The 17,176-nt window shown below is 53.7% G+C and overlaps 1 protein-coding gene across 5 annotated transcripts in view; it reads right to left on the bottom strand.

Moving 5' to 3' along the window:
• Positions 1-6,087: 6,087 nt before the first annotated feature.
• Positions 6,088-17,176, bottom strand: part of A4GALT (alpha 1,4-galactosyltransferase (P blood group)) — a 22,145-nt gene continuing 11,056 nt past the window's right edge. The window contains exons 1-4 of one of the 5 annotated variants that reach the window (XM_011369003.2): positions 9,617-9,764; positions 8,386-8,539; positions 8,120-8,256; positions 6,088-7,970 (exon numbers count right to left, since the gene is read on the bottom strand). In XM_011369003.2, coding sequence (XP_011367305.1) covers positions 6,863-7,924 — 1,062 coding nt within the window. In that variant the 5' untranslated portion in view covers positions 7,925-7,970; positions 8,120-8,256; positions 8,386-8,539; positions 9,617-9,764 and the 3' untranslated portion in view covers positions 6,088-6,862. The other 4 variants (XM_011369001.2, XM_023535911.1, XR_002782460.1 and 1 more) reach the window with 4 other exon arrangements.

The raw sequence follows: 17,176 nt of genomic DNA, 5'->3' as shown, positions 1-17,176 counted from the left end.
CCCTTGAACCCACAGAACAGCTGTTTCTGTGAGCCCCTGCCTCCGGGCTCAGCTCGGTCCTCCACGCCGTGCAGCCCATCCTCCGTCTCCCCTGTGTGCCGTGGCCCCCGCCTGTCCTCTGCTCTGAGGGTGTGGGCCAGGCTGGCAGAGATCAGGCCGAGCTTGTAGGAGCCCTGCCAGCACCCTCTCCGCCTGGAATCCCTGCAAGGCCTCCCGGATTGCTGCCACCCCCTTTCTATAAATAGGCAGGTGTGGCCTGCTCACTGCCTGGGCCCAAAGGGAGAGTGACTGGCCCTGCTGACTTGGGGGGCGGGGTTCTGAAGGCCCCAGCTTTTGATTCTCTTCCTGAGGGCCCCTGTGAGCACCAGAAGGACTTCCCACCTCCACTCCGCTCACTTCTCAGAAACTCTGGCTTCTGGTCCTCTCCACCTCTTCCGGCTGTTTCTTCAGCACCCCCTCTCTGAGTGCGGGCATCCCCCCACAGTGGGTCTTTGACCTTCGGCCTTCTTATTTGTCACCCTCAGCAGAAGCCAGCTGTCCTTCCTGAAGCATCACTGGCCACGGCCTTGGGGTCAACTCCTCAGTCCGGGCTTCTTGGAGCCCAGAGCCGTGTCTCCAGGGATCCTTCACACCCAAGCCTCAGCTGAGCTTTCCATCTGCTCTTTCTCCCATCAGCAGGCCAGAAGCCAGCCTGCACCTGGATCCCCTACGTCCAGCCCCGCACCTGCCAGCCTCTCCAAACCCTCCCTCCACCCTCACAGTCTAGTCTCTGTCTTGTTGTTTCATGTACGTGTTATTGAAGCACAATAATACGTGAGTGTAAGATCAGCGGATGTTGACGAAATGACACTCGCATGTATCCAGCACCGGATACAGAAGCAGTAACCGGAGCCCGGAAGGCCCCCTCGAAGGGTGGCCGCGACCCTGACTTCTAACACCATGGATTATTTTGCCTGTCTTTGAACATCACGCAGATGGAATCTTACGGTATTGGGATGAACGCCACGATGAGCAACTCAGATTCCATCCTAGGACGAAGGATGTATGCCCGGCTCCTGGGACAGCTACCGGAACGTGGCCCTCAGTTCTAGATGCTCTTTAAGGTTGGCCCGGGCCAAAGAAACTGCCTTGCTCAAGATCGTGTCTTCTTCCAGGGGCGGCCTGCATCCAGTGACTGATCAATGTGGTCATCAAGGCCTGGCCTCTGAGGCGACTCAGAACAACACTGCAGGGCCACACCAGCTCGAGTCATCTCGGGCCTGCGAAGAGACTGCATCACAGCTTGACTACGCCTCTGTAGCTAAGTTGTCCTATGACTAAATCCTTGCCAATGATCTAACGTGCAAATATCACGTGCCACTTTGGGGATGGGCCTCTCACAGGCAGAGAGCACCCCACTTCAATCCTTCCTTTTTCCTTCTGGCTGGAGTGCAAATGCGATGCTGGCCCTTGAGTAGCCATCTTGGGCAGCAAGGCGGAAGCCATGTACTGAAGACGGTGGAGCCGCGAGCTAATGGGAACCCTGCTCCCTGATACTGTGGAGCTGCCATGCCAGCCCTGGGCTGCCCACCTCTAGGCTTCTACACAAGCGAGAAATGAACTCCTGCCTTTTATGAGCCACTCTTTTTTGTCGTTGCTATTTGCAACTGAAATAAATTCCAACTGATATCTTCACAACAAATAGTGTCAGCACCAACCAGTCCTGGGATGAGCAAGAGGCCCAAACGGTAAAACTGTGCACTCATCTAGTGAAACGGATATCAGAGGACGATTTTGCAAAGAGCCTGAGGGTCCTGTGAAATGAGCATTCGGTTTCCGCGTAGAATAAAACTTGTGCTTCTACAAAAATCCTCGGTCAGGGGAGAGTAATCAGATCCCAGGAACTCTGAGGTTGGTTTCACATCATAAAATGTTTCACAGGTCTAATGCTGCTGGTCTTAGAACTAAGAAGCACTGGTCATGGGACTTCTGCTTGGGGTATCCTGCAGTGGGAAGGAGCTTGGCCTTAGAGCAAGGCACACCTGGGCTGTAACTGCAGCTCTGTCAGGTACTGCCTGTGTGGCCTTAGACAAGTCACCTAACTTCGCTGAGCTTCGGTCTCTTGCTATGGTGTCTTCTTCACAAGGGCGAATGAAATCACGTGCAGGAAAGAGGCTACCACTGGGCACGGGGCAGAGCAGGTGGGCAGAAAGTGCCAGTTACTGTAGAGGGTCCTTACCCGCGGTCATTCCTACACCCCTTCTTTTTTGCTAAGAGACCCTGATTTTCTTCAGCCCTCAGGTGACCTTGTGCTGTAGAGGAAGTGGCGCCCTTCCCAACCCCTGGAGGTGAATCTCGATTAGGCTAAGCTGGGCTTGGTCATTCCACTCCCTTTGCTAATAATTGGAGTAGGAATATGACGCTATTCTGGCCGACGAGAGTCAGGGGAAGTCAGTTGGAGAGAGAAGCCTCTGAAAAAGTTTTCATAGACACAAGGGAGGAATATTTTCGTTTTTGTCTTGTTGCATAGAGGTGTGATGCTCGGAGCAGAGGCAGCCATCTTGAGATCATGAGGGAACAAACCCAAAAGTCAATAGGCTGGATCCTTGAAGCTACGAAGATGTTAATGAGCTGCCGAACTAAGCAACGCACGAGGCACCCTTTCACCAGACTCCTTGTTACGTGTGGCAGACACTGTCGACTGTCCGCTAGTGTCCATTCTTCCTATCATCCACTTACCAATAGAACATATTGAGTTTTAGTTGGACATTTGGCCCCCTAGGTGTAGACTACACTTCCCAGCATCCTGAGCGTGGCCATGTGACTAAGTCTAGGCAACGGGATATGAGCAGAAGTAAGGTGTGCAACTTCTGGGTTGTCTCCTTAAAGACAGTGCCCGAGGCTGGAGCCCTCTGGAAGCCCCATCTCGGGGCCGGCAGAGTGGTCCCATGGGTCTTGGAGCACTCATCTTGGGGCTGGGATGTGAGAGAGAAACAATCTTCTACCTTATTTAAGTGGCTCTATTTTGGAGTCTTTACAGCAGCTTTCTCGGAGAATTAGCCAATGTATTTATTATCTGGGATAATAACGCGCTCGTTGTTTCAAGACCCGAGTTGTTTCTAGCAGCCAGAGGCCTCCTCTATGCTTTCTCTCCTTGGAAGTTGGCAGGAACTGGGGCTGGGTTCTGTTTTTTGTGGGTGGTGGACTATGACTGCAAGGAACGTGTTCCTTTTTGGGGTGCTCCTCTCCCCCCCAAGCAGGCTCACCCACCACCATGGTAATTTCCTGTTGCTGTCCCCTGCCCAAGGAGAAGATGCTTTCCCCTGCCCCCCCAAGGCAGCCCAGATCACACCTGAATCCATGGGCAGTTGTCAGGTCCCGAAGCCGTGTCTAGTCCTGACCCCTGGCCTCAGAGCGGAATTCCCAGCATGCCTTGCACCGGCTGGCCCACGTTCGGACAAGCAGATTTAGGAACAAGTGAACCGTGAAACCCGACTTCCAGGAACCTAGCCCTAAGTTACTCACTCATCCTGGGTCTCTGCAGGCACTCAGAGGGAGGACATTCCAATTTAATATTTAAACAAGGAGTTGAATATTGATATAGCAGCAAGAGGAATTATCCCCCTACCCCAGAGCTACTGAGAAAGACGCTTTCCTGCTCACCTGTGCTTGGCCAGCAGGAAGGTTCACGAAATAATTGACAGTACTCCCGCCTCAGGCCCCTGCTGGGCCATCTCTCCAGCAGAGATGGGTCCTCTTCTTCTTCCCCAGTTCCCAAACACGTCTGAAAGCACACAGCCAGAAACCAACCTCAGAGTTCCTGGGATCTGATTACTCTCCCCAGAGCAGGCTTCCATCGGAGCCTGCCCTTCCCTTATTTCCGAGAACTCCAGTTCCAGCCCCTACTCCAAGGAGGGGCAGCCTGAGGCTGCCAGGCCTCAGGATGGGACAGAACAAAGCACAGGGTCTCTCTGGAATCAGGCTCGGGCTGAGGGGTCCCCAGGAGGACTCTGGGCTCTGGTCTATGGTCGTTGCTTAGGGAGGTAAAGAGGCGTCCTCTCCAGCTCCCCCAGCCAGTCTTCTTCCTGCCCTGAGCTCAGGCCTCAGGTTCAAATCCCAGTACTGCCGCCTACTTGCCGAGCCTCGATCTCCCCATGTAGAAAGTGGAGGTGTGTTGCAATAATGCACCCTATGCCAGGTGTCGTACTGGCTCATTTATCGTTACCACCACACCAGGAGGTGGGTACCATCCATCTCTTCTTTGCAAAAGAGGCACAGGCTCAGCTCTGGCTAGGGCATGGAGGCCGGGAGGTGAAGAAAGGGCATCTTTGGGCTCCCCTGCCCTGGGCATTGGGAACGGTTCTTCCTAGCCCAGAGGAGGTGCAAGGACACAGCACTGGGGTGGGTGGAGGCTGGGGTCGGGGCAGCAGAGGTCATCTTCCTGCATTATGGCCTGAAGATGAGTCAGCCTTTCTCTCTAGGCCACACCCATCCTCTCAGCCTCTTTTCTCCAGGAGCTGACGTTATTTCTGGCCAGCTGGATCCTGACTGGTTTACAGCTGCAGTGAGAGGCTGGCTCAGCAAGGTACAGCCTCCTCCCTCCACCGTCCAAGCTGATGGCTGGAGGGTTCTTGCTGGACTGTGGAAGAGGAAAAATCAACCCCAAACCTCTGTGCCCCATGCCCACTTTCTCAGAGACAGGGATGCCAGGAAAATCTGAGCGTTCCTCCATTCCCGGCCCTGCCTGGCGTGAGGTGAGAGTCTGGGGCCACGGCTGCCTCCTGGACCGCTTTCCAGGACCGGGTCCTCCAAGAAGGCAGGTCTGCAGACATCTGGGCAGCCTGCACTGCTGCAGAGCTGGCTGCAGCTGCTCTGGCCTGGCCTGGCCTGACAGAGTTACAAGGTGTCAGAGTAGCCGGGGAACCAAGGATCTGATGCTCCCTGGGGAGCAGGGGTCCAGAACTGGTGCCTCTGGGCCCTCGGCTCTGCATGGACTGACAGGAACTTCTAGGGGCCCCAGCAAAACTACATGGATGACTCCCTACCGGGAGCCGGAGCCCAACCCCAGGAAGGACCCTGAGAGGGACTCGACATGGCTCTGCTCTTCAAGATGTTTGGGAGGACAGGCTAAGAAGCCAGCAGTCATAGAGGATGGCTGGGAGCTTGGGGCTGGAGGAGGGGCAATCGGGGAAGGCTCCCTAGAGGACGGTGGCCCTACAGGAAGGAGCAGGAGGAGTCTGTTGGTGAAGATGGTTGGGAAGGGCATCGCAAGCAACGCCAAAGGCATGGAGTATCAACAATGGGCATTAGGGTGAGGAGGGGAGTCAAGAATATGCAGCTCAGTGTGGACGGACAGCAACACTGAGGACTGGAGAGGGAGATGGGGCCAGGTCACGGAGGGCCTTGAATGCTGGGCCCAGCAGTTAGGCTTTTTCCCTAGGCAACAGGGAGCCATAGAAGAGTTTAGGGTGAGGGAGTGACATGTGTCTGTTTCATCTCTGTATGCTGACACATAGTAGACACTCACTATACCATAGCCAAATGACTAATTAAACAATGCTTGACCCTCAGAGGTCAATATATAATTGTATTATTAAAGTAAAACCTGCTCATTCTAAAAGAAATTTAAGATAGGTGGAATGATACTGTGGTTGGAGAAATAACCGACATAACTCATTGTTTGCATCGAAAACATCACCTGCTCTTGAATACCCCTAGGGCCAGGGAGCTCACCTCCTTACCAGGCTGCCTAAGACCATTTGCAGGCAGAATCCAGAGGCCTCTAAACACCTCCCCCCTCAGCTGGCAAAGAGCAGCCTGCCGAGCCCCAGAGTTCCTGGCAGCACCCCCAGTTCTGTAGGAAAGGGCTTCTGCAGCCCGGCTGCAGGGCTGGGCTCTGAGGCGGCTTCCTTAACACCAACCAGATAGGGCCTCCCCCCACCACCAGGAGAGCAGCTGTTCCTCTGACCCAGCCCTTCTGATCCAGGCAGGTTAGATACCTCAGGAAAGTTGCCACAACCTCCAGCCCCAACTCTTCCCCATCTGCAGAACGGGGCTGGAGAAGGCCGAGCAAGTGAATGTCTTTTATCAACCACAAAGCACTGGATGTCAGTGAGTCACCTTTGTTATATTTATTATTTTCCTGTGTTTATTATGAGCAGGGTAGGGAGAGGGGGTTTCCTTTAAAATGCTTTACCCCGAGCCAAAAGAACTCCACGTCCCCAAGCCCCTAGAGTGAACAGCTGGCACATGTCACCCGGGCAACATCTCTGCAAAGAAGGAAGGATACGGCGGACAGACGGGGCCTCTCCCGGAATGCTCCCCAGGCCAGGTCTACCGGCCTCAGCCCCTCTGAAAGAGAAATCAAAGCCAGAAAAGAGCGAAGCCCTGCCCCAGGCTCCTGAGGCTGAGTTTACAGGCAGCTCTCCCACCGACAGCCTCCTCTCCCCTTTCCTGGGCTTCCCCATGCTCCCATCATGGGCACTTTGGTCCCAGTTAGCCATCTTCCATCATGCCTGGAGGATGCTCCCACCTTCCAGCAGACCCAGGATGCTCGCCCTGCTCACTCCCGACGACGCTAGCGGGGGTGGGGAGGGGGCAGGGAAGGGCGGGGGGGGGGGCTTCCCCCACCACTTGTCACCTCTACCCTGAGGCAGTGCACTGGCCTAAGTGGTGTCCCTCCTACCTCCTCCTGACTTGAAGAGAGCGAATCCCAGGGCCCTTAGCGCTTCCTCCAATAACTTAACCTCTTGGGCCGCCAGCTCCCTGCCCTCCCCCACTCCAGCCCCGATTCCGGGCCCTCCCATCTTGCCTCCCCAGGGCAGACGGCCAAGAGTCCTTCTCCATCAGGATGCGGGGCTGGGGGGATGACCTGGCAGGCCCCTCACAAGTACATCTTCATGGCCTCGTGCGTCGTGGGGCAGTAGCGGGCATGGAGCTGGGCCAGCAGCGCTCTGGACGTGGCCTTGAAGCGCGTGCCCTGGCTCTTCTTGTTCCACACGTGGACGGCGTAGGTGGCATTGAACAGCCGCGGCAGCTCCTCAGGGCTGACATCCTCGAAGTACTTCTTCCAGTTCTGCCAGGGGATGGGGTAGAAGGCCTCGGGGGGCAGGGTGGTGACGCCGTGACAGGCGTGGCTCTCGCTCAGGCTGCGGATGGAGCACCACTTCTTGAAGACGCGTGTGAGCAGCTGCGGGCCCTGGTGGCCCCAGATCCAGCCGTTGTAGTGGGCCACAAAGTCACGCATGCACAGCGCTATGAACGCGTGGCGGCGCTTGAAGGCCAGGAAGGCCCCGTTGAGGACGTAGCGGGACTGGATGCCCAGCGCGTTGCTCAGGTTCCTCAGGTCCTTGAGGACGATGAAGTCCGTGTCCAGGTAGATGCCGCCAAACTTCCACATGAGCGCCAGCCTGGAGGCATCAGAGAGCACCGGCAGCAGGTAGGGCTCCCACCGCCGCCGCGCCGCCGCGTACCAGGCTGCCAGGGGCGTGTCCCGAAACAGCTCCCCCAGGTCCAGCGGGCGCATCTGCACGTTGGGGAAGCAGCCCATCAGCGACAGGCCCAGGTGCCGGGGCAGCGAGGCGTTGCTGCCCAGCAGCCCCTTCATCAGGACCATCACCCGCGACTCAGGGTGGGCCCTAGCGGCCGACTCCACTGAGCACATGAACAGGAAGTTGGGGTTGGTCCGGTCTGAGGTCTCCAGGAAGAAGATGTTGCCCGGAGAGGGGGCGCTGGAGGGTGGTGTTGGAGGCATCAAGTGGGGGCAGGGAACGTCGACAGGCAGGTTAGAGAGCTGTCCTTGGCCCTTGGGCTCCCCCACAATGTGCCAGTAGATCACGATGGAAACCAAAAACATGAACTTGAAGCTGATGATGAACAGGGTGCAGCCCCGCTGGCTTGGGGCACCCCGGAGCAGCCACAGCAGGCAGTCATGGGGCCTGGACATGGTCTCCCCGGATGACACCCGGAGCCTCCAGCAGGAACCGGCTGGTCTGTAAGAGATAGCACCACATTTGGGCAGGCTGCTGGCATCTTCGACCCAAGAAAAACACTTCCTACAAATAGCAGCCACAGCCAACTCCAATGCTCGCTTCTGGAGCCCACGGCTGCCAGCTGCTCAGAGCTCCATCTCCTTCCTCACCTGGAAAACGGGAGCAGTGGGCCATGGACCGAGGTCTGGGTAGGTCTTTTTCACGCTCTGTGACACACCTGTGAGCTCCCCAAGGACTGGGTCAGTGCCCCCTACAAGGTGTGGCCGTCAGGGGTCCAGGACAGGATCTGGCACGTGCAGGGGTTGTCAGAAGCAGTGCCTTTGTCACGGGGCCCACAAGCCTCTCTTCCTGGCCAGGTCTGTCCCCTTCGGCACACCGGGCTGGCAGCCTATGATTTGAGACCCAGCATACGTACCCCTCAGCTCTGTTCGGTTCCATAATCCAGGCCTGGAGTGAGGCCCAGAGGGCAGACGGCCAGGCAGCCTTGGGGACTTTCAGCAGGAGTCCTGGGGCTCTGGTGGGCCTGGGCACTGGCGCGCAAGCTCGCTCACATGCAGGACAGGTGAACCCTAGGCACGTGAGGATGCTTGCTGGGTCCCAGAGCCCTTGGCTCAGAAACGCCAGGGTCTCCTGAGCCCCTGGGCTTGTCCAGCCCCTTCCCTGGGCTGTGCTTCAACTAGACACAGGTCTGGAGGAGAAAAGAGGTTGTGCTCTATTCTGTGACCTTGGCTATTACTGCAGCCCTGGGACCCTCGCTCCCTGCTGGCGGTGCTTATGTGGCCAGCAGCCAGGAACATTCCTGGGTGCCCTGCAGATGGCTGGGAGGAACAAGATAGGCTTGGGACTCATTCCCAAGGGTGGGACTGTGGGAATGCCTGGGACGCACGGGACCCCCAGTCTGCTTCAACCACCTGTGAGACCTGGGGCAAGTCACTTAGCTCTCTGAGCCTCGATCTTCCCACCTTTAAGACAGGAACACTGGAGCCCACTAAAGGGTTGTATTCATTCATTCATTCATTCATTCACTCAATATATGTTGACTGTCTACCATGCACGCACCAGGCGACCCTCTGAGCATTTCACACATATTAACTCATTAAACCTTATAAATGGCAGTCATCACCCCCCACTTTACAGGTGAGGAAACTGAGGCACAGAGCACTCTGGTAACTTATGCAGAGTCCCATGGGGGGGCCAGTGGCAAAGCAGTGGTCTGAGCTCAGGCCACCTGACCCGAGTCCGCACTCTCACCCCTGCCCGGTAGAGATGGTGCAGCCAATGTGGGAATGTGCCTGGGGCTTGAGGGACTCTGCGTACACTGGCCTGGATTCCTTACTGGTCACAGAATCCTGGCCACCGCTTCCTCAGGGCACAGTGCCAGCTCCACACCCGCTATGGCCCTCAGCAACCCCAGGGGCCGGTTGTGTCATTTCTACTTTAGAAGCCAGGAATCCTGAGCAGAAAGGGGTGGAGGGACTGGGCACAGCCTAGGGGCCGAGGGGAGCCGGGGACAACCCCTCCCCCGGGACAGATGGGTCTCATGGCCTGAGAGCGGTGCCAAGAGCCTGGGACTTGACCTATCGGGCCTGGACCTCCCCCAGGGCCAAGGGTAGGGAACTTCAGCGACATCAAGGGTTAGAACTGACCAGCCTGGGCAGCCCATGGCAGCGAGGTGGGGATCTCGGCAACGTGGCAGGCCTCCTGCAGACACACCCTGGAGCATCAGCCAACCTTCTCTGGCAAGGCGAACGCGGCCGCGGCCCTTCCACATGCTCGCAGAGCCCGCAAATCCATCTGCAAAGAATAGTGAGACACAGCGAGGTGGGGCGGGCGCAGTCCAAGGCCTGGGGCTCACTGGTTCACTGTTCAGTTCACTCCCTCAGCCCCTCAGGGAACATATTTGGCAGCAGGGAGGAGTTAGGTGCAACCCTGCCCTGGGGGAACACTCAGCCTGCCAGGAGGAGACCCTTTGAAAAGAGACGAGGAGGATATAGTAGATGACAGCTGAAATGGAGCGGAGGCCGGCAGAATCAGGAAAAGGTGGCTTCCCAGGGGAGGTGGTACTTGATGGAGGACCAGATGGACCTCCATAGGTGCCATGGGGGCCTGCACGCCTCCGCTCCCCAGTGCCCAGCTCAGTGCCTGGCCCATGGTAGACACACAGGAAACCGACTCATTCTCTCATTCATTCGCTCACTCAGTGACTCACTCGGCGGCCAGAGGGACACTGAAAACGCAAGTCAGGCCACATCATGCCTCTGCTCTGGCCGCCTGATGGGGAAGGTCAGCCGGGTCCTACGTGTCCCCCGACCCCTGACCTCATGCCCCACTTCTCTCGCCATCATCTGCCCGGGCCGCCCCTGACCGCCTCGCACTTTCTCCAACCCCTCCCCCGCAAGCTGGCACTCCAGGGCCTTCGCCCCTGCTGTGGCACCCGCTTGGAACACGTTCCACGGAGGTTCCCTCGCCTCCCCCTCGCCTTCATTCAAAAACCATCTTCTCGTGGGGCCGTCGTTAGGTGCCCCTAACATTTCAACTCCCCCCTTACTACTCCACAGCCTCCTGCTTGAGTCCGTTCGCCCCTGTTCTTATTCTAATATATTGTACATTTTTGTACTTGTTTATACTTATTGGAACGTGACCCTATGGGAACAGGTATATTGTTGTGTTTTGCATGTTTTGTTCAGCACGTAGAATTGTGCCTGCCTCTTCATGTGTGGTCCGTAAACGCTGAGGGAGTGAGCGCGTGACTGTGTATGCGAGTGAATGAGTGAGGAGCATGGGACTGAATGAAGGAGTGACCGAGTCAGGGAGTCAGCGAATGGATGAGTGACCAAATGAGTGAGGACATTGGGGGTAAGAGGCTGGGTGAGCTGCCCATGATGCCCCAGCCAGTCCCAGGTGGCAGAACCCTGGTATGAACCAAGAACCTTGTGTTCCCCGCCTTGGGGAAAGAGGATATTCTGGTCCTGAGTATTTTTAACCCAATGTGAACCACACGGGGGCATGGACAGATAATTGGATGGAGTGAGGCTCTCGGTGGCGCTGGGATGATCTGGCTCTGCCGCGGTGTGGGTGGGGGGCAGGTCTGGACCCGTTGGGGAGCCAGGATGTACCACTTGAGCCACGCCTGCCACAGATGAGGGTGCCAGACGCAAGCAACACCGTATTTGGTGTCGGAGCCCAAGACCCAGGAATAGAAACTGCATACGGGGCCAAGTTGGCCACAGCCCAATATGCATGTGACCTCAGGCCCAAAGCATGCTCCTGGCCCCCTGGAGGGGCCTTGCTGCTGGGCCCAAGTCCTGGCCCTTGTCAGACAAGCCTGGCACATCTCAGCGGCCGTCTCCTCCTACCTCCTACCTCCCAGCCTCCCACTTCCAGCCCTGGGAAGGCATTTCCAGTGAGCACGTTAACTGTGGTCACATCCCTGCCCTAAGCCCTCTGTGGCTCCCCACTGTCAGGACCCCCCAGGACCCATCTCAGGCAGGAAGTGAGAGTGAGAAGCGCACGGCTGGTGGGGACAGAGGGCCCGGACCTGACCAGACCTTTGCTGGCCTTGGCCTCTTCAGGTCCCACCTCGGGAGCACTGGCATCAGGGGACCAGGTTCCAGTGCCTAAAAAAGGCTCCCCAACCTGGCGTCGGCCACCCCTTCGTGGACAGTACCGACTTCTGCCTCTGCCGTGGGGGCGCTCCACCTCTGACCCTCTCTGGGCTCCCGCGTCCAGCCCAGCTCAGCCCAGCGCTGGCTGACCAACCCAAACAGAACAGTCACAGAGATGGTCAGACCCGGTCCACCCGGGACCCCACCGCCATGCTGGGTGCTGACAGAGTGGTCCCCAGAACGCCAGAGCTGGGCCCTTGGAGATTCCAATGTTTTTTGATGGGACACAGAGGCCCAAAGAGAGAAAGGGACTCAGCCAAGGTCCAAGAGCCGCAGAGGGGGGAGGCAGCTCAGGAACCTCAGCCTCTGGCCGGGGGTAGCTCAGGGAGCCCCCCACCCATCCCATCCCTAGAGGTCTTCCCAGAGGTGATACGGAGGACAGACATCTCAGAAGTCTTGACCCAGAAAACCGAGCAGATAGGAAGGGACCTGACTCTGAACAGCTTCCTGTATTCGTTTCCTGCGGCTGAAACTTTGGAGCTTAAGACAGATGCCTCTTTTCTCACAGCTCTGGAGAGCAGAAGCCTAAAGTCAAAGTGCCGGCTGGGCCCGCTCCCTCCCGGGCTCTAGGGGAGAATCTGTTCATTGCCTCTTCCAGCTTCCAGTGGCTCTAGGCTCCTGGGCTTGTGGCCACATTCGTCCAATCTCTGCCTCCCTCTTCACCTGTCCTCCTATACGTGTCCATGCCTTCCCCTCCTCTGTCTCTTATAAGACTTGTCATCGAACACATGGCCTGCCCGGGTAATCCAAGATCGTTTCCTTATTTCAAGATCTTTAACTTAATAACATCGACAAAGATCCTTTTTCCAAATGAGGTCACGTGCGTAGGTCTGGGGGTCAGGATAGGATGTATCTTGGTGCCACTATGCAACTCTCCGAACCTTCACTTCCAGCTTCTATGTCTGTTGTGGAGCCTCAGAGCCACTTGTGAAGAAGAAAGCTCTGTTCTCAAGTCACAGATGAGGACACTGAGGCTTGGGGCAGGAGTGTCCCAAGAGTCACGAAACGGGTTGAAATGGAGTCATGGTTAGAACCTAGGATCTGACTCGAGCCTGAGGTTTGCCGCCTCGCCCTCTGTGCACAGATGTCTTGGAGTCTTGGCTTCAAGGTCCCCTCTGCAGAGAGGCGTTCCCTGGCCATCGGCACGAGTGGCCACCCACGACTCCCATCACTCTCGGTCACATTACCCAGAGTGCCCTTCAGGGCCCCAGTCACGGGCCCATCCCAGAAAGCGGGCTGTGACTTGGGAGAGCCATGTGCAGGGTCTGGGGAGTGCCCGGGTCCCTTGAGGGTGAGAGATGCAGGACCTGACGGAGGGAGACGGTGAGGAAGTCCCATCAGAGGCCTCCATCAGCCCCACGGGAGCCCGGGAGCCGGCACAGCCTTCGGAGATGTCCATTCCAAAGGAGCACGCGTGCCTGTCCCCACACTGCACACGGCTGTCCTCGGGGTGGGGGGTGTGACCTTGGTGGGGGCCTCTCTCTGGGCAGGGACGATTTTCCCTAGGGAACGGTGCTTCTCCCCCACACCCCAGGGAAACAAATCTCACCCCCAAGCGGCAACAGCGCCCCTGCCAGGAAGAGGACAGCTGGATCCATTACGTCCAGAGATATTTGGGGCTGGAGACAGTGGGGGAGGGAGGAGGCAGCGGAGTCCACTGCATTCTTCTGCTCAGTGAGAAACCATCTGACAGGGGCAGGAGGCCCTGGTCTAGTGACGGGTGGGGTCGGTGTGTCATCTTACTTCAGCCTGACCTCCAGTGAGGGGGGCAGGTGTTATTTCAGCTGATCCCAGCCCCTGCTCCCCGACGTAACTTTCTGCAAATTTCAGTGACTTGTCCACAGGGCCACAGCTAGGGGCTTGTGTGTGCTTCCAGGTCTACCTGATCTGGCCCCTGACTTGCTATGTGGCCTCAGGCAAGTCACCTTCCTTTTCAGGGCCTCAGATTCCTTCTGCACAATGGGGAGGAGAGCAGGATGAGCCACAGGCTCTCACCACGGGGCCACAGGGCAGATGCTAATGAACTTCCTCGAAAAGTCAACATCTGAGCAGATACCCAAAGCTCGTAGAAGCTCAAGGTACCTGGGAACGGAGGTTGCCAGGCCAGGAAATGGCATGGCATATAGGATTCAACCCCAGGTCCCTCCTGACAGCTTCTGAACCTGCCACTAATTGGCTCTGTGACCTCGGGCCTGTACCTGCATCATAGCTTCTTCGTCCATAAAATTGAAGGGAGTGGGCTCTTTGGTCTTAGAACTCAGACTCTTCTTGGTGTGAAAAATCAATATCTAGAGCTTTGAAACCCTGCTTGAAGGGCCCGCTGTCCAACCCCCACCAATCTTTCAGGGCATAAACAAATATATTATTTCTACTCAAGAAGTAAGAGTGACAGTTATTAGAAGGTGATGATCCTTGTAAAAAATGGCTGTATTCAGAGCAGAGGTTACAAAATATTCCTCCGCAAAACCCCAGAGCCAGAAATCGAGCAGGCAGTGTCTTGTCCCCTGGGGAATATTACAAACAGAAAAATTCGAGAGGTGAAGACTTCTTTTTCCAGTAAGAATAAGGCAGTAATAAGGAATAAGGCAGATTCTTGGTTCAGAATCTTACCTCTTCTACCAAGCAACAGTGGAAAGACGAAAGAAACCACAAGCTATAGCTTTAGGCAAACTAGGGGCAAGAAAAACCCATAAACTCCAAGTCACATGTAAGTGTGGCCCAAAGCAGCTGCGGCAGTGGGATGGACAGGAACAGGGTGCAGGGGGGGCCCATCTGAATTAAAGGGGGGGGAGGGCTCACAGCTGGAGGCAGGTTGCCTCTTGAACCAGGTTGGATTCTCAGAGGCAAAAGAGAAGTGAATCCAGAGAAGGGCCATATTTAAAAGGAACAAGAGGTCACAGAGCCAATTAGTGGCAGAGAAGGGAGCTTTTCATCAGAGAAACCTAGAGAACTACCCTGGCCTCTCCCCATTTGGACCAAAACCTCCTGTTAATGACGGGTCCGGGAAGATTCGACCAATTCAAATACAGAAACAAATTTTATTACAGGAGTAAACACACAGATGCTACAAGAAGGAAACAAAAAGGAACACCAACGTTCCCGGATGTATGTAGACAACTCACTATACAGATATGGTCCCCAGAGAAAGAAAAATTCGAATCCAAAATCCCAGCATGAATTTAAAACAAAACAAAACAAACAAAAAACAAAAACCCAAAACCACTTGAGAAAGTCATTCTAGCTTGAAGGAAGACCAAAGAGCAGAAATACAAGAACCGGAAGAGAAATGGGTTAGACGATGTGACGACGAGGCGTGAGCATGACATGCCAGAACTGACGGATCTCAGGAAAGGGCTGGGAAAAAAAAAAAAAAAAAAAGACAGAGACATTTCAGAAGTGAAGACCAAACTAGAAGAAATATAAGGGAGAAGAGACTCCAAACAAAGTATAATAAAAGATAATGGAGATTAAAAATGAGAAAAGTGAACAGAATCAAACAGAAATGATGAAGGAAATCAAAGAATTCAAGAAGAAAAACAGGGAAGACACGTAAAGGAGATCCAACAAATGTATAGCTGGAGTTTCTAAAGAAGAAAACTAAAACGATCCAACGGGATAAATATTTCAAATGATAACTCAGGAAAACTTTTCTGAAATGGGGAAGACATGATTTCATGAATTGCAAACGTACGCCATGTATTAGAGAACAGTGACCCAGAAAGGTAAATCCCAGGATATGTTCTAGTAACGTGAATGGACTTCAGAGATACAAAAATAAATCTCTGGCAACTACACAAAAAGAGGAAGCTACCCATGAAGGAAGAGAATCAGGCTGGCATCAGATTTCTCAGCAGCTAAATCTAGGGATGGAAGATACTGAAACGATACTTCCGTGATCGCCAAGGACAGAAAGTGTGAGCTATATATATTAATCCGTGAATATAAAGGTCACACGCCAATTGTTTTGAAGTATAAGGACTTAGGCATTATTGTTCCTAAGAGGAGAGCTGAGGAATAAGCTTCGACCAACCAAATGGTTGAATAACTTTGGTGAGGTCTGGATATATTTAACCACAGATTGAAAAATGAAATAAGGATCGCAGAGTAAAATGGCATGTCATATAGTCAGATAATGCAAAAATGATACCAATAACAAAAAGTCGGTAGGGGAAAAAGTTGGAAAGGAGGTGGAAATCGGAACTAGCTTAGTGGTTGCCTCATCTTTAATCGCTAGGGATAAAAGCTAAAATATCAAATAGTATAAGTTTAGGCATATTTAAAGTACACAGGTGATCGATAAGAAGGATAATACTACCCTATTTTACTGACTCTAATAAGATGAATTGTTAAGCACTGGTAAAAATTTTTAAAAGCTGCCAATTAAACGATATCACATTGCTTTTTAATTATATAGAATTTTTATTTCAAAAGAATTGTTTAGTCAGATTTCTAAATCGCCTAGCACTCCTATGCCTACATAAGAAGAAAAAGAGTAAAATAAATTAGGTAAGGTGTTCCTGAAACTTTGTCACCGTTAAACTCCAATTCTTCGGAATAACCTCAACTCAATGCCATCGTAACCTGCCTTTTCCATACAGTATCATCCCCTGTACCATCCAGTGTGGGTGATGCAGTCTTTCTTAAAAGACTGCTTCACGACTGTCTCCCGAATTTTCTTCCTAGACACCTCTTCTTCAGGTTTTCATGTCATTGCACGGGAAGGCAATGTCCACTGTCATGAACACCACCTGACTGAGAGCTTCCAGAGGCATTAGCACGAAAAAAGAAAAAAGCCTTAGAATCTGTCGATACAGTATCAGCTAAAATGGAGCCGTGACAAGAGAAAGGGGAGCAGGGAGAAAGAGGAAACGAGTTAAATTTATTGTTCATAGAAGAGAAACAATAGATACTGTTCAAAGAAAGAAGGAAGTAGGACTATTACATAGAGATATAAATATAAATGTAACCACTAGAACAAAACTAACAGCTGTCCTAAATATCAGAAGGACTGCAGTTAAAAAAAGGTGAAGAAAACAGACCACACAGTGAAATAGTAAAGAATAGAGCCCTCCCACATGCACAAAGACACATATATGTACATACATATGACAGACAAAGATCAGACACCTGCCACGTCAATAAATATAACCAAGTTTAACTCACTGACCTTAAAAAAAATTGTTTTTGTTTAGATCCCAAGCAAAACCAAGTCTATCGTGTTTCCAAGAGCCACACATCCAACAAAGTGATTTAGAATGGCTAGAAGCGAAAGACGAGCAAAGGTATAAACGCAAATACAAACACAGAAACAAAGCCATAATGCGAACATTAGACAATGGAAATTCAAGCTGAACATCACTAAATAAACTACACAAGGGCCATTAACAATGCTAAATGGTATAATTCGCAAGGCACCAAATAACACTACAGTAATTTTCAGAAAGAAGAAATTACCGGGAGGCTAGTATAAATAGATTGGAACACACTAATAAGAGATTTTAATTCACCTTTCTCAGCCTAAGAAACATTAAGTAGATCAAA

Source organism: Pteropus vampyrus, unplaced genomic scaffold (genome assembly GCF_000151845.1).
Source record: "Pteropus vampyrus isolate Shadow unplaced genomic scaffold, Pvam_2.0 Scaffold145, whole genome shotgun sequence".
Classification (NCBI taxonomy): Eukaryota; Metazoa; Chordata; class Mammalia; order Chiroptera; family Pteropodidae; genus Pteropus; species Pteropus vampyrus.
This window is presented reverse-complemented; position numbering and strand designations above follow the sequence as displayed.